Consider the following 25,594-nt stretch of genomic DNA (forward strand, 5'->3'; position numbering starts at 1 on the left):
GAAGACACAGCAGATCCAGGGTCACCTGATCCAGCCTTAACTACACACTTGATCATCTTAAAAGTCTGACATCTATTAGGGTGATATGGTACTATGAAGTCTTTTAGATTAAGATTGTGTATGAGGAGCAGAATTTGAGTCTGGATCAACAGGCAGACGGTCTCGAGCACCTGTCTGCACTCTGGCTGCAGCGTGTTGGAACAACGGGACATTTTTAGGATCACCTAATATCAAATTCCTGCAGTCCAAGCTACATCTAATAAATGCACCAACTAGTTTTTCAGCATTACTCTGAGAAAATATCTTTATAATTTTAGATTTTTTTTATTGGCATTTTGCGCACTGAAGGACATCTCTTGGTCACAGGCCAAGGTAATGCCATCCAGAGTAAGAATCTGGTTAGATACCATATTTCTAAGCTTTTCAGGGCCGAGTACAATGACCTCAGTTTGATCTGAATTAAGAAGCAGAAAGTTAGTGGCCATCCAGGTCTTTATGTCTTTAAGACATTCCTGCAGTTTAACTAATTGGTGTGTGTTATCTGGCTTCATGGACAGATAGAGCTGGGTGTCATCTGCATAGCAGTGTAAATGTATGCTATGTCTTCTAATGATGCTGCCTAGGGGAAGCATGTATAATGTAAACAGAATTGGTCCTAGCACTGAACCCTGTGGAACTCCATAATTAACCTCAGTGTGTGAAGAGGACTCTCCATTTACATGCACAAACTGGAGTCTATTAGATAGATATGATACAAACCACTGCAGCACAGTACCTGTAATACCTACATTACTCTATAAAAAGTATTATGGGTAACTGAACGCTGCACTGAGGTCTAGCAGAGATGTGTCTGCTCTCAAAGCCCAAAGAAGATCAGAACTGTGAAAGTTTCTGAAACCTGCAGATGATCAGCTGTTTCAAGACTGGCCTATAATTAGCTAACACGGTAAACAGATGACTTTTTAACGGTCTAATCACTGCTACCGTGACAGGCCTGTGGAACATACATGCATATATGATGTTGATGTCCTCGCCTCCATTTACACCAATTAGGCCAAATGTTATGTTAGTTACCCCTTTGCTGCACAAACGTCGCTGACCCTGAAGCTGCTGTGGTATCGGGAACCAAGATGTTAGCAACAGATTCTTTAAGACCCGACATTTGTGAGGACTTGTTTGGATGGTGAGATGTGGAGATTCAGCGCCTGGAACCAATCCTGGACCACGTGTTGTATTAACCTGTTTCCATGACAGGGTGTACATGATCTGCAACAGTGTGCATTAATAAGTTTACAGTAATCATTGTCACCCATCTACATATTGTGTACATGTAGTGAGTTCGCTCAGTTAACGCTGTTTTGTGCCTATGCGCGGTCCTTAGTGTTTCTCCCTGCGCTGGGCTGGACTACAGCGGCTGACGCGAAAATCAGGAAGTCGGGTCAGCTGCGTAGTTTCTTCGAGAAAAGGTCGAAGCAGGAAGCAGCTCGGTGTGCAGACTTTCTACAGCCTCGGAGGGATCACACCGCCCGCTCTGTTTGCGTCCTCAGGCCGGAAATGGCCTTAACAAAATGAATTTCGTAGGAAGGATGTCGCGCGCACACACGAGCGAAGCAGCGACGCTGCTCGGCTCGTCCTCGCTGTAACCGCGCGACTATGGAGCTCGTGCAGCCTCCCGACAGCGCGGGCTCCTCGTCGGTCTCCAGCACACCTCGTATTTCCGCCGGACGCTGCAGCAGGTAGCCAGAGAGGCTGTGCAGCATGCGGTCAGACGTGGAGTACAGCCCGGTGGGAGAGGGCCTGGGTATGCGGGACTTCTGGCTGTACGTGTGGCTGCGGAGAGCGGCGGTGATAGCGACTCATGTCACCGGCCTGGGCCTGACGCTCGTCCTCTCGCTGCTGTCCAGACCCGGAACCAGTAAGTGTCGAGTTTTATCACCGTCATTCAACCTGCCGGATATAAACTGATTTTGGTTATTTGTGTCCTTCACGTGACTGATCACAGAGCTGCGCGCGCTTCTTTACTGATCAATGTAGCAGTAAATAAATATTATCATGACTTTCTTCCTGTAAACAAAACGATTCAGTTTCTGATGATAAACATGTAAAGTGCAGATTAGAGCCGGTGTTTGAGCTGTGGCATCACCGTGTCCTTGCGTGGGTAAGTGTAGGTTTTCCTGACGGTCAGTCTGCTGCTGTTGAAGCTGCAGGTCATGGTCAGCTGATGATTGTGTCATTAATCTGCTGTTTGTCTCTCCAGGTCTGTTCTCCTGGCACCCCATGTGTATGTCTGTCGCTGTAAGTTTACATCCTCACACAGACACTCGTCTCACCCACGATCGCTCATATCTGTCTGATGACACGCTGGAGTAAACGGTCAGCACTCACTCATATTTCAAATAATGGATGGAGATGTATTCTCAAAAATAGGCCTCTTCTTTCCCTGCTAGCTTTCAGCCCACTACATTCCTCCAGTCTGTCAACTTTCCACTGTAAATAACAGATTTGAGGGATTGGCAGGAGGGTGTGTTAACACTCGGCTCTCACAGAGGTTATGAATGACAGTTTGTTAGCAACGGACTGTAAACATGTATTGCTTGTTTTGGTGGCTCTGACTGCTCGACTACAGCATTGTGTGGGGATTTCCACCGTGGCACTTTCGTGGATAAGATTTCGTCTGTGGCCCCTCTGCCCTCGGGTGTACCACAGGGATCTATTCTTGGGCCTCTACTGTTTCCATTGTATCTCCTGCCACTGGTGCAAAAGCAAGAAATTTAAACAAATGCTGGCGACAGCCGCCTTTATCGGCCTTTCACTCTGATGGCTCCTCGACTGGACTCCTGCTGGATCGTCTTAGTGATGCTACGTCATGGATGGCTCTAAATTTTTTAGTTTTAATGAACGTAAAATGGATCGGTTCCTCTGGTACCCCAGAGGTTACTTTGCTGCTCTGTCACCCGACAAGCTCGGTTACTAATCTTGGGGTAAAAATGGACTCTGTGCTTAGTTTTGATGGCCACGCAAACGGGCTGGTCAAGTCTTCATTCTGGCCCCTCATGCGTCTGTCGAAGGTCAAGCTTTTTCTTTGTCATCCACGCTTTTATAACCTCACGCTTGGATTACTGCAACGCCCTTATAACAGGGGTTGGCTGTGCCTGCAACTGCACAGTTTGTAACTGGTAAAAGAACATTTGAGCACATTACTCCGGTACTTAGAATCTACTTTAAAGGGTTTTTAAAATCCTCATATGGTCCGGCGCCTGTGTATCGGCCCTATGCCCCCCCTTGTTGCTCTCAGTCCCTAAATCATGGCTGAACCTTAGAGACAGAGCGCTCTCTGCTGTGGGCCCGAAGCGTTGGGATGATCTTCCTCTTCACATTAGGGAGTCTACATCAGCTGTGGTCTGTGAATCCAGGTTAAAAACTATAGAATAACTATTTATTACTCTTACTGTACTTTTTATGTCTGCTGGTCGGCCATGTGTTGTTTGTGCTATATAAATAAATGATGGTATGGTGTAGTGTTACACACTGTGCTAGACTATGCTGCTCTCAGTGCCTCAGAGACTGGCAGCCGTGATAATGCACCAGCTCTGAACGTTAATTCAACATTACTATGAAAGTCGAGTTCAGTCTCCTGTAGCTGTGGTCAGGTGACTGAACAATGTTCTGTTTCTTTGCCTTGAGTCTTGGATAATGCTTTGTTATTGTCCATATGTCTGACGTCATCATTTATCCTGCTACGTCTGTAATCATCCACTCACAGGCCCATCCCATAATGAGCTGATGCTGTGCGTTGCTGTATTAGTTTCTGATTCACAGTCACATCAGATGTCACTCATGCACACACTTTGTCTCCTTGAATCAGGAAAAGCTTGATGTGCATCAGACAGAAAAACAGGAGTTTAGATCGTTAGAATAAATTCCCACAACTCTGCGTCTAATTAATCGCTTGTTGACTTTTCATGACTGATCTGTATCACCACTAAAACACCTTTCCTCTGTTTCCTCTCGCTGCAGTACTGCCTGTGCATGACCGAAGGCATCCTGCTGTTCTCAGCAGAGGGATCTCCCTTCTGCTTCAAATCCTGGAGGAGTAAAGTGCGTCTCCACTGGATCTGTCAGGCCCTGGTGCTGATCGCTGCAGCCACTGGGCTCTGGTTCATTGTGGCCAGCAGGAATGTGTCGGAGCTGCCACACCTGGCGTCCTGGCACAGCCTGCTGGGGGTGTGCACGCTGACCGCCACCGTGCTCCAAGCGGCCTGCGGCATCGCTGTGATTTTCCCCAAGCCGCTGCGTCTCTCCTGCCCCTCGTCCAGACTGAAGCTGTACCACGCCACCTGCGGCCTGGTCGTCTACCTGTTTTCCACAGTGACGGTGATGACCGCCATGTTCACTGACTGGTTCCAGGCCACGGCGAAGGGGGTGGCGTGGTGGGCCTTCCTCATCCTGCCTCTATTCCCTGCCTTGGTGGTGATGAGCCAGATCACTAATGCCTATCTACCCCGCAAGAAGCTGACCAGCTAGGAACCAGCAGAGACATCCAAAAGGAGTAATGAAGAAATAAAGAGTCTTCTTTAACTGGAGTTTATCACTGAGTGAAATGTCTTTACCACTGTTAGCACGCAAGCTAGCAGCTGTGCTGAGCTATATTTGTATTAAACTACGGGACAACTGAAATAAGGGATTTTAGGGCGTAGCTTCTTTCTCCTTTTCTTCATACCTCGAGTGCTACAAGTAGCTGCCATCTAGTGGCCTGTAGAAGAACTGCAGTGTGAAACATTATAGGGTTGGTGTTAGTCTGTAAGTATGGCTGTACCACTGTTGGAGTCCCACAGGTGGAGCTGGTGGACACACCTGAACTGGTTTTGTGTGTCTGCGGCTGTGGAGTGTGTGCTCGGTGAGACTGTGCAGCCTGGTGAACATTTACTGTTGACTGTGAGAACAAACACCAGCCTGAAAATTCTGATATTTATTGTTTCATATTTTTTGCCTTCTGACTTCTAATAGGTGCTACATTGTGACACTAAAGGTCTACCAGAACGTTTTCAAATTGTGACCCTGTGGACGTCTCCACAGATTCACAAGGCTGATTGATGCACATTTACAGCTGGTATCAACCAGCTAAGAAAAACCCGACACTGTCCTGCTCTGCTCCAGGCTGGATCATGGAAGTGGCTGATGGTGTGTCCTACATCATCAGCTGTTCTAACTTCAACCATCATCAAACCCTGTTGGTGGATCCAGACTGTCGGCTGAGTTCACAGAACGGTTGATCTTCAGCTTTCTAGAAAAGCAGATATTTTAAGACGCAATAATCCAGATGATGAATGTAAACTATTCAAACATGTTAACTGGATATACAGTTCAACTTTATACCAAATCACAGATTTATATTTTAAAGTAAAGACCCACAGTAATACAGAGAAAACCCAACAATCATGTGACCCCCATGATCTCACAACAACATCCTGAAACAGTTATTCATCACTTGATTGCTTCAGTACAACACTTGGGCACATGTATGCAGACGTTTCGTGGCTGTTTTGATCTCGCTCTCTCTTCACCGATCAGATCTGTCTGTGGTAGCAGCTTTAAACCTAGGCTGATAGAGGGGCCAGTCTGGATCACATTCCTGCATTTTGTAGTCTGGTTTTCCTACAAAACACAACAAACATTGGCCCACAAAGCCACAGTGAACAAAGCAGCAACGAATTCGATTCAAATTAAGACTTATTTGTAACCGACATCAACAATTATGAAAAATGACGTATTAACTACAACAGAAGACTGACCTTTGTGGGAATGCTTGGAGCAGACTAACCTGTGAGTTCTGGGACGTTATATTTGCTCTTTGAATGGCTGCAATCCAGGCCATCCGTCGCCTCTTTGTTACTACGGAAACATGACTTAAACAATTTCTCTTCAACGACGTAATCCGATAACGATCTCTTTACCGTCGGCTTCCCGTGGCTGTCATGCAGCTACTGCAGTTAATAACACAACAGCTTCTTGACATTTTTTGTTTCTTTTTATCTCTGTGTGACTGTTTCCATGTGAAAGCTTGCGTGCTGTAGTACCGCTCGCCACTCGTACCTACAATCCTTTGCCGTTTTACCCCGGAAATGACATCACATGTTCAGTGTCTATATGCAAGTGCTTCGGTGACAGTGGGAAGGAAAAACTCCCTTAAACAGGAAGAAACAATGCAGACAAGGCTGAGGGAGGGGCGGGGCTGTTAGGGTGAGGGGAGGAAGACGAGATGTCAGCTGCTGGCTTCTGCAAATATAAAGTCATTTCTTTTGAACATGAAACGCTCATTGGAGTGATCGAGACAGCAGGCAGGTCTTTCTCACTGTATCTGATACACAATCTGTCAAATACACACTCGTCTTCTGTTTGTGAAAGTCCAGTTTCAGTGGAGGACAAACCAAAGAGCACATCGGCACAGTCTATCCTAAAACGGGTTTTATTTATTTCGAGCTCAGAGAGCGGGTGAGAAGCTGGAGTCGTTGGATAACAAGCTGGGCGTGGATTTGTCTCAGGGTTGCTGTTCATGATCCACAGTGGATGTTTGTATTTATCTGATCCTTGCTCTTTCCTTCTGTGAACCTGTAATAAATAAGGGAACATCTGTACAAAAGCCACATCTCTCTTTATTTGCAATGAACGATCTGTTGAACAGGATAAACGTGTGAACTATTGATGTGAGAAATCTTAAACACAGTTTTATTACAACAGCAGGAACCACAGAGCAGCGTCAGGTATTTCATGTTTATTAGCGTTCACAGGTACCAGTCCACAGTGACCATACACTTCCACGGTTTAGTGATTCAGTCCCACGTGTGGCGTCTAACAGATGCTCCCACTGTTTACGGGACAAACCTGTGTGTGCAGTGATGTGAGTGCTGAGAGCCACAGAGCAGGAACATCTCTGCTGTCACGTCTTTAAAACAACACAAACCTATGGTTGCACCGAGTGTGTCAGTAAATCATGAGCAGACTGAAGACGTCGGGCTGTCATTAGCTGGGACTGTGGGACGCAGACGCGCTCAGCAGACGCGCTCAGCAGCCAGTGTTGGTGACGTTTTCTGCGTGTTTGTGACCATGGGAACCAGCTAGGAGTCTGCTGGTTTGTCCTCGCAGATGAAGGCCACAGAGTTGTTCAGGAGGTCATACATGTTCACCTCCACCAGCTCTGCTGATGATTTCACCTCTCGCCCATCTGCCAGAGCTAGAAACACCTGCTGACCAACCCCCTGCTGCCTTGGCTCCTCAGACTCCGCCCCTTCCTGTCTGCTCCCTGTTGGATTGGCTGGTATCACCTGTGGGGTCAGACAGAGAGTATACATGGAACGTTTTGTAAAGGTTAAACTGTTTCCAGCTTTCCTGCACGCAGTAAACCCACAACTTATTTTAGTTGTGTAAGTCTGAAGTGACAAAGCAGCGCTCGTCTCACACTCAGGAAAGGCTGTGTCCCAATCCAGGGTCTGCAGCCTTAAAGGCCGCGTTTTAAGGCCGATTACATCACCGCGACGAAGGCTGTCCCAATTCGAAGGCTGCTCGAAATGCGGCCCTCAAATGCGTCCTTCGTTTCCCTGAATTTTAAGGACGTGGCGGTGTAGACTTCGTGGCCCAACATATCCCAGAATGCATAGCGCGGCGGTGGGTGTGGATAATTTTGCCGAAAAAAAAAGGTGGATGAGGGGCGCCCGAAGAGTAAACTTTAAGTAAGTACTGAATATTATGTCACTTATTTATGTGCAAATGTTTAATAACGAAGAACATTAAAACATTCCTGTTGGTCACATGTCGGCAAAGTCATGTGACATTAGTGACGTTTGTACTAACTTGGTTTTAAAGCCTTTACTTTCAAATATACGCCGTTCAATAGCTGAGCTTAATCAGAGAATGATCAAAGCTCATGTAGAAACAAACAAACAAATGAAGATGTTCTCCTTCATTTCTGTCAAACAAAGCTGTATGAAACGTTTCCAGCTGTTAGTATCATGGTTGCTAGGCAACCTGGGCAGCGCAACGGAGACTAGACCGTCCCATTTCACAAGCCTCGCACTTCCGGCCTTAGCGGTCTTTGAGTACGCGGCCCTTGAGGATCGTTAAGGCTGCAGACCCTGAATTGGGACACAGCCTCTGACTCCCTGCTGTGTTCTTATTGGTGCCCTGGTTTGAAGCACTGCTCTCATTAATAAGCATCCAGCCCAGTTTCACTGTTAGTAGGCTGCAGCTTACTCTACAGGGTGGGCCATTTATATGGATACACCGTAATAACATGGGAATGGTTGGTGATATTAAAGTCCTGTTTGTGGCACATTAGTATATGTGAGGGGGCAAACTCCTCAAGATGGGTGGTGACCATGGTGACCATTTAGAAGTCGGCCATCTTGGATACAACTTTTGTTTGTTCAATAGGAAGAGGGCCATGTGACACATCAAACTTATTGGTAATGTCACAAGAAAAACAATGGTGTGCTTGGTTTCAACGTAACTTTATTCTTTCATGAGTTATTTACAAGTTTCTCTTTGTTCACAGCCATTGACATGTCGAAGAGGTTAACACGTGAGGAGCAAAATTGTGTTGATATCTGGTGAACGCAGTAACCGGGTCATTGCAGCAGATTTCAATGCAGGACACCCTACGAGACCACCCATCTCCCATGCTACAGTTAGCAAACTGCTTGCTGAGTTTCGTGAAACTGGTTTAGTGTTGGATTTGCCAAAATGTGGACGCAAGAAAACTGTCACTAATGAAGAAACATCAGTGGCTGTCCTAGCTTCATTCAGCAACAGCCCACAGCGTAGCACTCGCCGCATGTCACTGGAGAGTGGCATTAGTCGAACATCCCTTCGGCGGATATTAGCTACTCACAAATGGCACCCTTACAAACTCCAGCTACTGCAGCATCTCAACGAGGATGACCCAGATCAGCACAGAATTTGCAGAATGGGCAAAACAAAAACTGGAACAGGACCCTCAGTTCACGCAGAAGATTTTGTTCAGTGATGAGGCAAACTTTTATGTGAATGGTGAAGTTAACAAACAAAACCACCGCTATTGGTCTGACACTAACCCACATTGGATGGATCCCTCCAAGACTGTTGGAACAACAAAAGTGATGGTTTGGTGTGGTATATGGGGTACAACAATAGTGGCTCCATTCTTCATCAATGGAAACCTCAAGGCCACTGGATATTTAAATTGCTACATGATGATGTGTTTCCCTCTTTATGCACTGAAGCTGGCACGTTCCCTGAGTTTTTCCAGCAGGATGGTGCACCACCACATTATGGGTGCCAGGTCCGAGCATTCCTAGATGAACAGTTTCCTGGAAAGTGGATTGGTCGTCGTGGGCCAGTTGAATGGCCCCCAAGGTCTCCCGATCTGACCCCCTTAGACTTTTATCTTTGGGGTCATCTGAAGGCAATTGTCTATGGTGTGAAGATACGAAATGTGCAGCACCTGAAACTACGGAAACTGGATGCCTGTGCTGGCATTTCTCCTGTGGTGTTGCTATCAGTGTGTGAAGAGTGGGAGAAGAGGGTTGCATTGACAATCCAACACAATGGGCAGCACATTGAACACATTTTATAAGTGGTCAGAAACTTGTAAATAACTCATGAAAGAATAAAGTTACGTTGAAACCAAGCACACCATTGTTTTTCTTGTGACATTACCAATAAGTTTGATGTGTCACATGACCCTCGTCCTATTGAACAAACAAAAGTTGTATCCAAGATGGCCGACTTCTAAATGGCCACCATGGTCACCACCCATCTTGAGGAGTTTGCCCCTCACATATACTAATGTGCCACAAACAGGACTTTAATATCACCAACCATTCCCATGTTATTACGGTATATCCATATAAATGGCCCACCCTGTGCTCTGGTAGCAAGTGAACTCTTTCACTGGTCTGTGGCACATTCTGGTTACAATATGCAGTAAACACATGAAGTGAATGGAAAGCATCACATCAAAATTGTAACAAATCACAGTTTTGTGTGACTGTTGTTATTAATATTAGAAACCTAAACACACAGCACCGTGGAGCAGTGTGACGCTGCATGTTTGGGTCATCAGTTCATCAAACCTCAGCGCACACATGGATCAGTCAACTCATTACTGCACAAACTTCGTCCTCACAGATGGACTGTGAGAAACAGGATGTCGTGTTGGGACCACACCTGAGGCAGTGACATCATGGGCCCAGAGCGGCGCCTCGCTGTGTGTCTGAGGTAAAACAGCATTATGTGACTATTTCTATCTCACTTGAGCCAAACGCAGTGATGTGGTTGGTCAGATACGCTGATTCAGCTCGGTTTGAAACATAAATGCTGCAAATTCTCCCAGGATGCACCTGAGCTGAACAAACTCCATCATCATCCTGATCAAAGACTCGACAAATACAGGATACACTTCACTCCACATGCTGTCAGTCAGGAAAGTGTCACCGGACATTATTTCATCTTCATCTGTGCTTTGTGTGATGTGCTTGTTACCGTGTAGGAGGTGGAGGCCTGCTCTTCCTCCCGGCTCTCCTGCCGTGCCTCCACGTGGCAGGAGAGCAGGTGCTCCTGCAGCTTGAGCTGAGAGCAGCAGAGCGTGGAGCAGAGGGAGCACCTGAATGCCTCACTGCTGATGTTCTCCTGCATGTCCTCATCTCCACCCAGCACAGCCACAGAGCCTGCAGGACAGACAGTCAGGGTCAGTGAAAACAGCCCAGGAGCTGCTGCTAAACCACGAACTGGACAACACAACCATCCACTTACCCAGGTCACAGGGGCCTGGAGCCTGGGTCACACTGATTGTTTATTGTGAACGTTTTCAATAAAAGGCAGCAAGCGGAGGCCGTCGTCGGGGTCATTGTGTGGTGGACACCGACGACGGCCTCCCTTGCATGAATGAATGAGTCTCTAAACCGGCGGGGCTCGTGGAAACACAGACCCAACACCAGCTATCTGAATCATATCTGTTATTAACCTCTGTCTCTCTTCCACAGCATGTCTTTATCCTGTCTTCCTTCTCTCACCCCAACCAATCACAGCAGATGGCCCCGCCCCTCCCTGAGCCTGGTTCTGCTGGAGGTTTCTTCCTGTTAAAAGGGAGTTTTTCCTTCCCACTGTCGCCAAAGTGCTGCTCATAGGGGGTCATATGATTGTTGTGTTATTCTCTGTATGTAGTATTGTAGGGTCTGCTGCACAATATAAAGCTCCTCGAGGCGACTGTTGCTGTGTAAATAAAGTTGAACAAACTGACACAGAGGCCGTCAGTCTGCACACAGACGGTTACAGACAACACTGCAACAGGAGGCCTAAGACTTTAAAGACAAATGAAATAATAAATGTTTTATTAATATTTGTGTTTTTTCATGACACATCTGAAAATGAATGTGAGTACGGTGGACACGCCCTCTGCTGTCTGACAGCTGTGCAGTGTAATCTCAAACACACAGAGATTATTATGTCTTTGAATTACAGACAGATTGTGTTGTTGTTGGAGCTCCAGTGAAGGACCGTGCACGCCTGCTCCAGGACTCAGTGTATCAGTGGGGCTGCTGCTCACCTCGGTGCTCAGCAGCCTGGTGTTTGGCCAAACTGACAGAGCTGGGGAAGAACTTGAAGCAGACATCACACTGGACCAGGTTCTTGAGCTGCCGGGTGTGGTTGGCAAACACATCAGGGTGGTTAGTCCTGTTGTGGTACCACAGTCCTGACAGTTGCTACGGCAAAACAAAGGTTGAGAGATGTCAAAGACTCTGTAGCACATGTGTGTGTGTGTGTGTGTGTGAACACACGTGAATGTGTGCGTTTAGCTGTGCAGTCACAAGGTGCCCAATACTGTACTGTGTGGGTCTAAGAGGCCTCCACAGCTGACACATGAAGCCAACACACTGCACTGTCTGTCCTCAGCCACACACGCTAACACAATCTGTAACACACTGCTGGTGAAGCCACGCCAACACAGGAAGTAGCTGCTGCCTCTGCCTTTAATTCACTGTGTTATTGTGGGGTCGACCTTACGATATAAAGCGCCTTGAGGCGACCGCTGTTGTGATTTGGCGCTGTGCAAATAAAGTTGAATTGACACAGGTCACGCAGTGCGTTTGTGTTTGTTGGACACATTTATGTATGTTCAGCTGATCTACTCAAACATGTTTCAGGTTACCGCCGTGCTCGTCTCTCTTTACCCAGCTGTGGCGTCCCAGTACAGGCGCCGCCCCAGTACAGGCGCCGCACTGACTGCTCATGTGTGGAGAAGTGAGGAGACGGCCACGCTCGCCATTTACGTCTGAACCACACGATAAAAAGAACGGACGATGGAGCGTTATCAAAGCAGACTGTCACTGCACGTCGTCCACCAGCATCCATGTAACAGCGCTTCAGTGTTCAGTGCAGTGTGTTGTCATGTGGTGACACAGCTAAGACTACAAACATGGAGTCATCACGGTGGCCAACCGGCTCGTGTACCTGGTATGACTTGTTGCAGAGATCACAGCTGAAGGGTTTGGTCCCAGTGTGCGTGGGCTTGTGTTTGTCCAGCAGGGCGGCGCTGGTGAACAGCTTGCTGCAGGTGGGACACTTGTGGAACTCCTTTGGGTGAAACTCCTGGATGTGCTGCCGATGCTCGTCCAGCGACGAGAAGCTGAGACAGCACTTCTGACAGTCGTGGGGCTCCGACAGGTCTGACAGAGCAGCAAACAGTCACTGAAACCTGTGGTGGTTACACACTGACCTCGCTGTTGCTACGCGCGACCTCGCTGTTGCTACGCGCGACCTCGCTGTTGCTACGCGCGACCTCGCTGTTGCTACGCGCGACCTCGCTGTTGCTACGCGCGACCTCGCTGTTACTACGCGCGACCTCGCTGGTTACTACGCGCGACCTCGCTGGTTACTACAAGTGACCTCGCTGGTTACTACGCGTGACCTCGCTGTTACTACGCGTGACCTCGCTGTTACTACGCGTGACCTCGCTGGTTACTACGCGTGACCTCGCTGGTTACTACAAGTGACCTCGCTGGTTACTACACGTGACCTCGCTGGTTACTACACGTGACCTCGCTGGTTACTACAAGTGACCTCGCTGGTTACTACGCGTGACCTCGCTGGTTACTACGCGTGACCTCGCTGTTACTACGCGTGACCTCGCTGGTTACTACAAGTGACCTCGCTGTTACTACGCGTGACCTCGCTGGTTACTACAAGTGACCTCGCTGTTACTATGCGTGACCTCGCTGGTTACTACAAGTGACCTCGCTGGTTACTACAAGTGACCTCGCTGGTTACTACACGTGACCTCGCTGTTACTACGCGTGACCTCGCTGGTTACTACAAGTGACCTCGCTGTTACTACGCGTGACCTCGCTGGTTACTACAAGTGACCTCGCTGTTACTACACGTGACCTCGCTGGTTACACACTGACCTCGCTGGTTACTACAAGTGACCTCGCTGTTACTACACGTGACCTCGCTGTTACTACACGTGACCTCGCTGTTACTACGCGCGACCTCGCTGGTTACTACAAGTGACCTGGCACAAGCTTAAGTCGGGCTGCAGCTGGACCCGTGTTTCCCCACCTGATGGAGCCACGGCGCACCGATGTGCCATGGCTCCATCAGGTGGGGAAACACGGCTGCAGCGTGATGATGAAGGTGATTTGTCAAGACCCAGGCAGCAGATCTGATCCACGCTATCGCACTATTCACCATCAGTACATGTGAGACTGTTACTGCGGTGTACAAAAACAGAGGCTACGTCTGACGTGTCAGTGATATTGACAGGGCAGCGATCAGCTGGAGTCTCTCACCTCAAAGTTTTCTCATTTATCCGCGTTGGCCTGAAGCCACTACAGGAAAACTTCAGCCAACATGGCCGTTAAATGAAAAGTGCCCCCGCCCCACAAACAGCCTCATTGATGGTTCATCAGTGCCAGTCCTTCATATTTAAAGAAGCCAGCCTGTAAATGCAGATTCACTTTTTCAAACTCAGAATACAACAACGTTCTTACGGTGGAAGGTGTGCAGGTGCACAGTGAGCCCGCTGGCCTGGCTGTAGCCTTTGCCGCACTCTCGGCACACGTAGGGCCGGTCTCCCGTGTGCGTCCGCACGTGACGCGTCAGCTCTATGGACTGGGCGAAGACGGCCTTGCAGTACTGGCACACATACATCTTCCCTGGAAAATCAAAGAAGCACACACATGTTGTCTGTGCAGGATGCGTGATGGAAATACTGCATCATGACTGTTAATCATGAAAAAGTGCATCCTGTTGGTTTCTGGGTGCTGCACAGCAAACCGCCTGGAGGAGCCAGGACACCCTCTGATTGGCTCATCGCCGCGCCGTCATCACACAGATGCAGTGATACCCAAAGGCCTTAAAGGTGGGCAAAAAATACACAACAGCACAGCCAGACTGGAAACTGTTTGGCTGTGCTGTTGTGTTGTCCACAGACTCGAGCTGAGTCGCACAAACCTGTGTGTGTCTGTGCGTCTCTCAGCTTCTCTGCAGGATTATTATTGAAATGCTGCTTTTAAAAAAAACATTGTGCGCTCGTGTCTTCAACGCGGCTGCGACGCACATCAGCGACGCACATCAGCGACGCACATCAGCCTCCTGTGTGTTTGTGTCAGACGGTGTTTATAAGCTGCCACCAATGAGACACTGCCTGCTCAGCGTTTCTTCATTTGGATGAATAATAACAACAACAACAATAACAATAATAATAATAATAATAATAATAACAACAACAATAATAACAATAATAATAATAATAATAACAATAATAATAATAATAATAATAATAACAATAATAATAATAACAATAATAACAATAATAATAATAATAACAATAATAATAATAATAACAATAATAATAATAACAATAATAACAATAATAATAATAATAACAATAACAATAATAACAATAATAATAATAATAATAATAATAATAACAACAATAATAACAATAATAATAATAATAATAACAATAATAATAATAATAATAATAATAACAACAATAATAATAATAACAATAATAACAATAATAATAATAATAACAATAATAATAATAATAACAATAACAATAATAACAATAATAATAATAATAACAATAATAACAATAACAATAATAACAATAATAATAATAATAACAATAATAATAATAATAACAATAACAATAATAACAATAATAATAATAATAATAATAATAATAATAACAACAATAATAATAATAATAATAATAATAATAATAATAACAACAATAATAACAATAATAATAATAATAATAACAATAATAATAATAATAATAATAATAACAACAATAATAATAATAACAATAATAACAATAATAATAATAATAACAATAATAATAATAATAACAATAACAATAATAACAATAATAATAATAATAACAATAATAATAATAACAATAATAATAATAATAATAATAATAATATCAGCACCTTCTGCTTTTTATCTTTTGGACATTTCACCAAATGAAGCTCAGTTTAGCTACTTTCTTGGCTTTATTCAGCACATTTTTCACTCCTGCTGCTTTTACCCTTCAGCTGATATTTGGGTGATCTTATACAATTAAGCTCATTCATCAAATTCCACAAATGTCTGAAAGCATTTCGGCAAAGTCTTCGAATGTTCAGCCTGTTTCTGCTGGGAAAGGCTTTTTCCAGGTGGTGTGAATGCCGATGAAGCATTCCATGATCCGTACTGTTCAACCACCACGAGATTCCTCTTCTGTGTTTTTCTTATTTCTAACTTTTACAAATATTCAACTTTATTCAACAAATTTCCAAAAATCAATCCAAGATTGATCTGAAATGTGATCCTTCAGCTTCATCTGTGAAGGCAGTGAGGTCCTCCCACTGTGTGGGCACCAGCGTCTCCAGTGGGCACCAGCGTCTCCAGTGGGAGCCTGCGTCTCCAGTGGGCACCAGCGTCTCCAGTGGGAGCCTGCGTCTCCAGTGGGCACCAGCGTCTCCAGTGGGCACCAGCGTCTCCAGTGGGAGCCTGCGTCTCCAGTGGGCACCAGCGTCTCCAGTGGGAGCCTGCGTCTCCAGTGGGCACCAGCGTCTCCAGTGGGAGCCTGCGTCTCCAGTGGGAGCCTGCGTCTCCAGTGGGCGCCAGCGTCTCCAGTGGGCGCCAGCGTCTCCAGTGGGCGCCAGCGTCTCCAGTGGGAGCCTGCGTCTCCAGTGGGCGCCAGCGTCTCCAGTGGGCGCCAGCGTCTCCAGTGGGCGCCTGCGTCTCCAGTGGGCGCCAGCGTCTCCAGTGGGCGCCAGCGTCTCCAGTGGGCACCAGCGTCTCCAGTGGGAGCCTGCGTCTCCAGTGGGAGCCTGCGTCTCTAGTGGGCACCAGCGTCTCCAGTGGGCACCAGCGTCTCCAGTGGGAGCCTGCGTCTCCAGTGGGCACCAGCGTCTCCAGTGGGCACCAGCGTCTCCAGTGGGAGCCTGCGTCTCCAGTGGGCACCAGCGTCTCCAGTGGGCACCAGCGTCTCCAGTGGGAGCCTGCGTCTCCAGTGGGCACCAGCGTCTCCAGTGGGAGCCTGCGTCTCCAGTGGGCACCAGCGTCTCCAGTGGGCACCAGCGTCTCCAGTGGGAGCCTGCGTCTCCAGTGGGCACCAGCGTCTCCAGTGGGCACCAGCGTCTCCAGTGCGCACCAGCGTCTCCAGTGGGAGCCTGCGTCTCCAGTGGGCACCAGCGTCTCCAGTGGGCACCAGCGTCTCCAGTGGGAGCCTGCGTCTCCAGTGGGCACCAGCGTCTCCAGTGGGCACCAGCGTCTCCAGTGGGAGCCTGCGTCTCCAGTGGGAGCCTGCGTCTCTAGTGGGCACCAGCGTTTCCAGTGGGCACCAGCGTCTCCAGTGGGAGCCTGCGTCTCCAGTGGGCACCAGCGTCTCCAGTGGGCACCAGCGTCTCCAGTGGGAGCCTGCGTCTCCAGTGGGCACCAGCGTCTCCAGTGGGCACCAGCGTCTCCAGTGGGAGCCTGCGTCTCCAGTGGGCGCCTGCGTCTCCAGTGGGAGCCTGCGTCTCCAGTGGGCACCAGCGTCTCCAGTGGGCACCAGCGTCTCCAGTGGGAGCCTGCGTCTCCAGTGGGCACCAGCGTCTCCAGTGGGCACCAGCGTCTCCAGTGCGCACCAGCGTCTCCAGTGGGAGCCTGCGTCTCCAGTGGGCACCAGCGTCTCCAGTGGGCACCAGCGTCTCCAGTGGGAGCCTGCGTCTCCAGTGGGCACCAGCGTCTCCAGTGGGCACCAGCGTCTCCAGTGCGCACCAGCGTCTCCAGTGGGAGCCTGCGTCTCCAGTGGGCACCAGCGTCTCCAGTGGGCACCAGCGTCTCCAGTGGGAGCCTGCGTCTCCAGTGGGCACCAGCGTCTCCAGTGGGCACCAGCGTCTCCAGTGGGCACCAGCGTCTCCAGTGGGAGCCTGCGTCTCTAGTGGGCACCAGCGTCTCCAGTGGGCACCAGCATCTCCAGTGGGAGCCTGCGTCTCCAGTGGGAGCCTGCGTCTCCAGTGGGCACCAGCGTCTCCAGTGGGCACCAGCGTCTCCAGTGGGCACCAGCGTCTCCAGTGGGAGCCTGTGTCTCCAGTGGGAGCCTGTGTCTCCAGTGGGAGCCTGCGTCTCCTTTGGTCTCATTGCTCTGCAGCGTCAGTCTGCAGCTCATCTGCTTTCTTTCAGTTCATCATCGTCACTGCCGGGATATTAATGCAGTTTCATTTGTAGTCCAGTGACTATGATGTCATTCATTCAAAAGTGTTGCTGCAACTCAGCAACTCTGTTCTCCAGCAATGCAATCTTCCTTCACGCTGTTCTGAAGTCTCACCAAGTGAATCCTTGTTCTCTGCTGTTCTCAACACAAACCTCCAGCATCAGCATCACAGCAGACTTCTCAATGTGAGAATTATACGACCGTGTAGTTTACTGTTATATTTCTGTTCCTTATAGATTTGAATCACCAGTTGATAAAGTTCCTGTTGCAGCTTCTTCTGTGGAAGAAGAGTCACATGATCACGAGATCTTTTAGATTAGCCGACAGCACAGCTTCACGTGGACGTGAAGGGGAAAGCCCGGGTTGGTTTGCAGAGTTAGAACCTGATGGACGTGTCAGGGTGACTCCAGACAAAGTAAACGAGCTGTGTGCAGGTCCTTCTTTTGGAAAAGGCTTTAGGCTTAAAGCTGCTCTCTGAGTTCTGTCTCCCAGTAACACTCTAAAACCCAGTCTAACCCTGAAGTGGTCGCCCACTGTCTTTAATGACCACAGCCCCGCCCACTACAACAGTAACAGCCACCTCAGCATCCCTGAACACTGAACTGGAACAAAGGAACCACACTGGTGCACTGTGATGATGCTCGACAGCTCCACACTGACACCACTGAGGTGGATGTCACAGCCAATCGGAGCTTTTCAACCTCCATGCTTGGTTTAAACAGATTGGGCGATCCCTCCTTCCTCTCTCTTTCTCCCCTTGGTTTCCTTGGTGACAGGTGTGTCACCTATCAATAACATCACCATCATAACTCTGTGGGTTTGAAGTCTCAAGACTTTATCTCTGCTTTGTCCTGGACGTTGAATCTTTGTTCTTGTGTCAGTGACAAGATGTTACACGTGAAAGACACACATCACCATTTGTATATCACACAACCCAAAGGTGTGTGTGTGTGTGTGTGTGTGTGTGTGTGTCTTACCCTCAGAGTGTCTCTTCTTGGTGTGGTATGCGAGTGCAGCAGCCACGCTGAAACTCATGTCACAGTGTTTGCAGTGGTAGGGTTTCTCCCCCGTGTGCAGCCTCATGTGATTCTTCAGAGATGAGTTTGCACCAAACTTGGCGCCGCATTCATCGCAAGCAAACGGCTTCTCTTCAAAGTGCTCCGTGCGCTTGTGGTAAATCATGCCTAAGAAATGAGAAGCACTCATTAAATGAAACGATCGCTGCACTGTGAAGCGCACACGAGTGGGCCCCACACGAGTGGGCCCCACACGAGTGGGCCCCACACTGAGCTCACAGTTCATGTTGGGAAACATCAAAGTGCTTGTACATGTCATTTATGACCAGAGATGGGCAGTAACGCGTTACTGTAATCCGATTACTTTTTTCAAGTAATGAGTAAAGTAAGGGATTACTATTGCAAAAACGGTAATTAGATTACCGTTACTTTCCCGTAGGAACGCTGCGTTACTGCGTTACTAAAACCGTGATTTTTTGCGAGAATGTCTCATGACAGTGACGTAAGCGAGTGCGACGTTCGTGACAACAGCTGTGTGCAGATCAACAATGGATCATATATCGAGTGCAGAGAGAGTATGAGCGTGCAGCGTTTAAAGCGTGGAAGTACTGACCTTACTTTGAGTTTGATTCCATAAAAAGTGACAAAAACATTAGTGTCCGTTGTGCGTGGGAAGAAAACTTCTTTTTACAGCGAAAAAACCCCTAAACTTCCAAACAAGCACCGAGTAGCTACGACGTAATGGGAAACTCACAGAGAAACTCGCGGATTCTTCCACTGACCGCTGCACACCTGCACCAGGGTAACCCTCCGCCTACCCCACTCCTGCTTTACAGGTGAAAATAGAGCAACAGGACCGCTAGTCTTTGACTTTATTTATTTTCTGCTGTGTTTTACTTGCATCTATTTGAAAGACTGAGTGTAAACACACAACAATATTTTATTTTATGTGCTGGAATGTGCAGAAAATAGGTTTAAATGTTAAACTAATTTCTTCCAGTCAGAGAATGTTGCAGATAATTAATTACTTTTGAAAATAAGTAATCAGTAAAGTAACGGGATTACTTTTTGGGGGGGGTAATCAGTAATTAGTTACTGATTACTTTTTTCAAGTAACTTGACCAACACTGTTTATGACAGATGTGATCTTTTCCTGTCACACACAGCAGCAGACATGTTTGCTGCCTGCTCTGTTCACACTGCAGCTGTGTTGACCAGTCGAGTGCACAGCGGGGAAACCACACATCTGTCAGCTCCGCTGTTCCTCATCAGAAGGTTTCTTTGCTGCTGAAATGACCTGTTTCAGGTCCTTTTGAGATTTCCCAACGTACAGACCGTAGTCTAAAACCAACATCAAATGTACAGCAGCACAACACAGAGTTATACTCCACTCAACAAAAGAAACAAAAGTACAGCTCCCAGCTCCCAGCTTCCATCTCTGACTGGGATTAAACCAGCAGCCCCGTGTTTTCAAAGCAGTCTGCTGGTAATTCACCTGATAATTCAGGTCGTTTTATTGGTTCTGACGCTTCTGCATAGTAAATGCTGAAACCAGAAACGAGTCAGTACTTCATGGATGGTTCCTGCTCTGATCATCATCAAACACTGTGGATGAAGCCCTCACACCTCAGCTGTGCGATTAGCACGCCGTTTGCTCCAGTGCAGACTCTGATCACATCAATAATCTCGCTTTAATGTCACGTGACCTTACCCGACGGGTGGGCGAAGGTGCGGCCGCAGAGGTCACAGGCCACCTTCTTCTTGACCCGCGTGGCGCTGCGGTGAGCCTCGGCCCGGTGGCGCTGCAGCGCCCGCTTAGACAGCTTCTCGGGACACTCGGGACACTGCTGCTCGCACTCCTGGGACATGGAGCAGCGCTTCATGTGTGCTAGCATCCGACACTTGTAATCAAAGCTCTTCTTGCACCAGTGACAGCAGTAAGGTTTGGAGTGGCAGGAGGGAGGGGAGGAGCAGGGAGGAGGGGAGGAGCAGGGAGGGGAGGAGCAGGGAGGAGAACTCTCTGCTACAGCTGCATCTTTCTGCTCCTCCTCGTTCTCCTCCTCGTCACCGCTCTCATCTTCCTCCTGGACACGATCTTCACTTCTGCTCTTCTGCTCTGAGTCAGCTGCAAACATGGACACAAACACGCAGAAGACATCCAGTAAAAAGCTTCCTGTCACATCACATCCTGTCAATTTGCAGGTCGGACACAGACGTATATAGATACGAGCTGTCCTTAAAGACAGACCTACACATTGTCTTTCATGTTACTCCCTGCTCGTCTTTACCTCCAGCGTGGCTGCCGTCAGGCTGCCGTGCGCTCCTCTCCAGCTCCTCCAGCAGAGGGAGCAGCTGTGTGGGGCAGGAGGATGAAGCTTTCTGCTTGGCGGTGCGCAGCAGCTTGATAAGCCCCTCCTCTCCCATCTGACCCTCCTTCACTTTACTCATCAGCTTCTCCGACACGGAGCTGGGATCAGCCTCCTCGCAGCACTGACACACAACCTGAAAGAGCACAAAGTGCAAACAGATGAAATTGTGGAGCAGCAGCCGTCCAGTCAGTAGATGGCGCCCTCGAGCTACAGCCACCCCACTAGCCCCACTAGCATGTCCCACACGGAGTCGTCACAGGACAGGTTCAGCTCAGGATGAGCGGTGCTCACAGTACGCTGACCATGAGCTGGTGCGGTCATGAAATGGGAACAAATCTGTGCCTCCAGATACACTTTTATTGTTGTTGTCTTCCATGTGGAGCTTCATCCCTGCAGTTCAGTGCTTTGGTTTATGCTCGAGTGATTCTGTCTATTCAAAGTCTACAACATACAAACATGTTAACAACGTGATGCAACCACAAGGGAGGGGTTCTCAACCCGCGGCTCTGCAGCCACGGGGGGCCTGGGACAATAAATGACATTAAATAAATTAATAGTATTTAATTGAAATGTGTTTTATTCGTGTTCTTTTTTAAAGTGGACTAAACTGGGAGATTACTGTGATCCTGAAATATTAAAATAAAATTTGATTATTTTTCGTCGGTCAAACAAGCGCCTCAGGAGGCCACCGTCGTGGAGAATAACTGGAACATGGACTGGCATCCCGTCAGTGCCACAGACGGAGGGGAGCAGCTGCTCTCCACCTGCGCCCCACAGACGACAGCGGGAGCTTCATGCAGCATCGATTTGGTTCAGGAGCGCACATTAACCAGGTAAGACTCATGATGATGCAGATATTTATTTGTCAGTCACACAGAGATTTGTTTCCAATGTATTTTTTAAATTCAGCTCGAGGCTCCGGCTCAGAAAGCTCAGCGGCGATATGACCGTCTGTTTGTACGTGAATCATTTCAGTTCAGCTGTTTGTGTTATTATTTTAAGAAATGTGTTTCGTACATAAAGAAAATGGAGTTTTTTCATGTGGTTCATGAGCAACACACTTGTATGTCGTTGTTTACACAGAGCATGAAGGTCACAGAGCAGTTTCTACAGTGCTATCTTCATTTTGATGGCAGTGTTTGTTGCTCGGTGGGTTTTTATGAAACCGGCTCTTTGGGTGTTAAAGGTAGCCGTGATCTAAGGGGAGGTGGTGTTAGATGGAGAACCAGGGCTTCCTGTTGTACCTGTCTTTCTCTTCCTGTCAGGCTCTCTGCTGCTTGGCTCAGCAGTTCCACAACAGACGGCGTGTTGGCGAGGAGACCAGACTCGCTGGACAGCCTGGCTGCCGACGTGTCGCCACCTTCTGAGGATTTGACGTCTTCGGGCCCTGTGGACAGAAGATAAAGTCTAGTTGTTCTCTTATTGTAGGGAGAAGATTTTAGAGCAGGGGTGGGCAACTCCAGCCTCGAGGGTCCTGCAGGTTTAAGATCTCATCCTGGGTCAACACTCCTGAATCACATGATGAGCTCAGTAGCAGCATCTGGAGAACATCTGGAGCCATTTAAACCAGCTGTGTTGGATCAGGGACTCACCTAAAACCAGGAGGACACCTGCACGAGGCCTGGAGTTCCCACACCTGTTTCAGACTCTGTTTCCAGTAAAGGTGTGATTTGAATTATTCCCAGATTAACTCACAGTATTAAATTCCCCAAACTACGGGTTCAAACATGAGAGTGACCTGATGTGTCCACGCGGGCCCTTTTAATCGCTGGCTCGTCTGCGTCCTCGCCGTCGTGCTCTAACGACTCTTCTTTCAGCTCTTCCGTCGCCTCCGCCTCGTCTGAACACGGGCTGTGCTTGCTGGGCGAGGCTGAGCCTTCAGGCTTCATCTTCGGGGCTTTGTTGGTCACGGTGAGGCGTGGCCCAGCGGGGCTCGCTGATACTGGGGGCTTCTGGTTCACCAGGCTGGTGAGGACTTGCTTAAAGCCGACGGCCACGTCGTACATCTGCAGGCTGTCTGCAGCGGCGACTATGCGGCTGACGTTGTGTTTACCTGGAGGCAGTTTACCGGTGTAGACCATGTCCAGCAGGCAGCCGAACTCCTGCGAGGAAACCACGGCGGTGTCGATGGAGATGGTGTCGGAGCCATCCAGGAGAGACCTGACGGAGACACAGCGTTCAGTTTTAAGCTGCAGTTTAATAAAAGTGACCAGTCACACCTGTGCACCGTGCTGGGATTAATATTAAAGTGTGACGGGAGCAAACATCACATCTGTAACAGCTGGTCAGAACTTTCATGTTCCTCAATAAATACATTTTAAAATAATCTAATATTTTTGTCCAGCTGACAAAAACCAAAAGTTCATGACTTGAATTTGACTCCTCACTCTTCCACAGGAGCCAACATGAGGCTGCTGGGATTAGATGAACGACTATAATGTGACTGGGTCAGCAGGTCTACCTGAACAGCATGCTGGACGCAGCCAGCACCAGTTTGTGTGCGCGGTGACGACCCTCTCCCACCAGGATGGTGCAGTCGCAGAAGTGCTCCTCCTTCCTCAAGGCCCACAGCTGCTGCATCAGCTGGCTGCTGTAGTTGGGTAGCTCCATCATGTTGCACCAACCACAGCTCTGATCAGTTCATGTTCAAACACACAATCAGGCCTGCAGCATGACCGGAACTTATCACTGAAACTGCGTTTATACCGCTCTCGCTCTGTGCAACATGCTGGGGATGAAACACTCACAAAGCTGCAGTTTATCCGCTAGTGTGGACAAAGCTAATGTTTTATTACAACATCATCTAGTGTATTAGAAGCACCACGTGATGACGGACACGGTAACGCGTGGTGTCTTCACTGTGTCTACGTCTTATCAGCAGCTAACGTTCAGTTCTTAAACCTGTTTACCAGAACGTAACTAGCTGTAGCCTTAGCTAAGGTTGCTAATGTAATCCACAGAAGGTAACTAGTTACTGTAATAGTAGTGAAGCGCGCTCCGGTACAGGCGCGCTCCCAGTATAATAAACCCACACGATCACTAAGGGCTGTACCTTGAATTATTCAATCCGAGTCTTTATTTAAACTTCTCTGCTGAACAATTCTGCTGTGCGCAATAAAGCTCGACTGTTTTGAAAATGGCGACACGCAGTACGTGAACAAATTGGGTCACTTCCGGTTGAAGAAGTCTCGTCACCGCGAGCGGTTTGCTTTAAATCTGGTTTGCTGTCCAGTCGATCCGTGATCGATCCACAGTATGACCGCTGGGCCTTTACCGGAGTAAACACAACAACAGCTCGACAGGTCATTACAAATATATTCTCGCAAAATTATTAAATGAACGACAAACACATAAAAGCTTTTGCCTGGAACAAGAATCTGTTATATATTCGTAACAGCGGAAGTGCGCTTTAAACCAGCGGTCCCCAACCCCCGGGCACTGGACCGGTACCGGGCCGCGAGAGCTGAAGCTCGGGTGTGAAATGTGTGGTTTTCAGGGGGTTTCTCGTTAGCTCGGTTTCCCGGGTCTTTCCCGTGTTGTAGTTGCGTCTTATTTTGAAAGAAATATGTACCCGTTACCATAGCGACCAGAGAGCATTACGGGGCAGAGAGGAGGAAGTTTCTGTCAGTGTTGTTGGAGCACGCTGCTAATAAAGATGAACTCACCTTTACTATCATATTTACCACCGTGGTTCTCTCGGTCGTGTCATTGATGTTGTTGCGTTTATCCGCCACACCTTAAAGGCTCCGTGACAATACTGACATCAAACCGTCCGTGGAGACAAACAGGCTGCGGACGCTGGTTTACATGTCAGGAAGAGGCTGATTCACCACAGCGACTGTTGCTTTGAACATTTCTGACTCTCAGCTCACTGCATTTGTGGGATGTTTCAGAGAGAGAGCGCTCAATGCAAACCAAAGCATAACGAGGACAGTTTAACAAAGAATCCTTCAGTTAGGCCCAAGTTCAAGAACTCTGGAATTGAGATAACAAGAACATTTTGACAGGAAAAATAAGGGTGCAGGTTTCAGCTACTGAGACCATGTATGATTCCAGCTGTGCCACACCACTGCAATGAAGAGATCTGATCATCAGCATGCAGCACGGCCTGATGACTTCATGAGCACCACAGATGTGATATTTGCTTTCTATGCAGAAGTATCAAGAAAACAAAAAGCTGCTGCACCGTCTCTCTGTGCATCTACAGAAAATATACAATAGAGCTGAGGCAAGACCTGTGACGCTGTGTGAGGAAGCACAGAAAAGTGAGGGTGGTGCAACAGATGGGTGTTAGGTGAGGATGGGAGTAACAGATGAAGTCTGTGTGGCCTGTGATATCCACTGAGCTACAGTCAGTACAGAAAGACGAATGAAAATGGGTAAAAACATGAGGCGGTGGGAAGGTGAAACTGTAACAAGTGGTGAATGTGGGCAGGTTTAAATCTGGTGTCAAAAGCCCAACGCAGCACAAGAGAGGAGGAGAA

The 25,594-nt window shown here is 48.1% G+C and overlaps 2 protein-coding genes across 3 annotated transcripts; one reads left to right on the forward strand and one right to left on the reverse strand.

The window, feature by feature from the left end:
- Positions 1–983: 983 nt before the first annotated feature.
- Positions 984–6,640, forward strand: cyb561d1 (cytochrome b561 family, member D1). The gene is made up of 3 exons (XM_006805331.3): positions 984–1,915; positions 2,258–2,295; positions 4,018–6,640. Exons 1-3 carry the CDS (start codon positions 1,759–1,761, stop codon positions 4,522–4,524), a joined length of 702 nt encoding a protein of 233 aa, XP_006805394.2. The 5' UTR covers positions 984–1,758; the 3' UTR covers positions 4,525–6,640.
- Positions 6,641–6,757: 117 nt separating this feature from the next.
- On the reverse strand, positions 6,758–25,039 carry zbtb40 (zinc finger and BTB domain containing 40). Of its 2 annotated transcripts, none has more exons than XM_087850460.1 (12): positions 24,776–25,039; positions 23,572–23,741; positions 22,849–23,270; positions 22,355–22,497; positions 21,030–21,243; positions 20,453–20,866; positions 18,703–18,909; positions 14,022–14,186; positions 12,484–12,698; positions 11,579–11,735; positions 10,516–10,700; positions 6,758–7,322 (listed from the first exon to the last, which is right to left on the reverse strand). In XM_087850460.1, the coding sequence occupies exons 1-12, from the start codon at positions 24,785–24,787 to the stop codon at positions 7,116–7,118; spliced, it is 2,511 nt and encodes an 836-aa protein (XP_087706586.1). In that variant the 5' UTR covers positions 24,788–25,039; the 3' UTR covers positions 6,758–7,115. The 2 variants fall into 2 exon arrangements, with proteins under 2 accessions (XP_087706586.1, XP_087706587.1); XM_087850461.1 differs by lacking the exon at positions 24,776–25,039 and adding an exon at positions 24,163–24,252.
- Between the last annotated feature and the right edge of the window lie 555 nt (positions 25,040–25,594).

This window comes from Neolamprologus brichardi, chromosome 13 (assembly GCF_056152115.1).
Source record: "Neolamprologus brichardi isolate AB-2024 chromosome 13, ASM5615211v1, whole genome shotgun sequence".
Classification (NCBI taxonomy): domain Eukaryota; kingdom Metazoa; phylum Chordata; class Actinopteri; order Cichliformes; family Cichlidae; genus Neolamprologus; species Neolamprologus brichardi.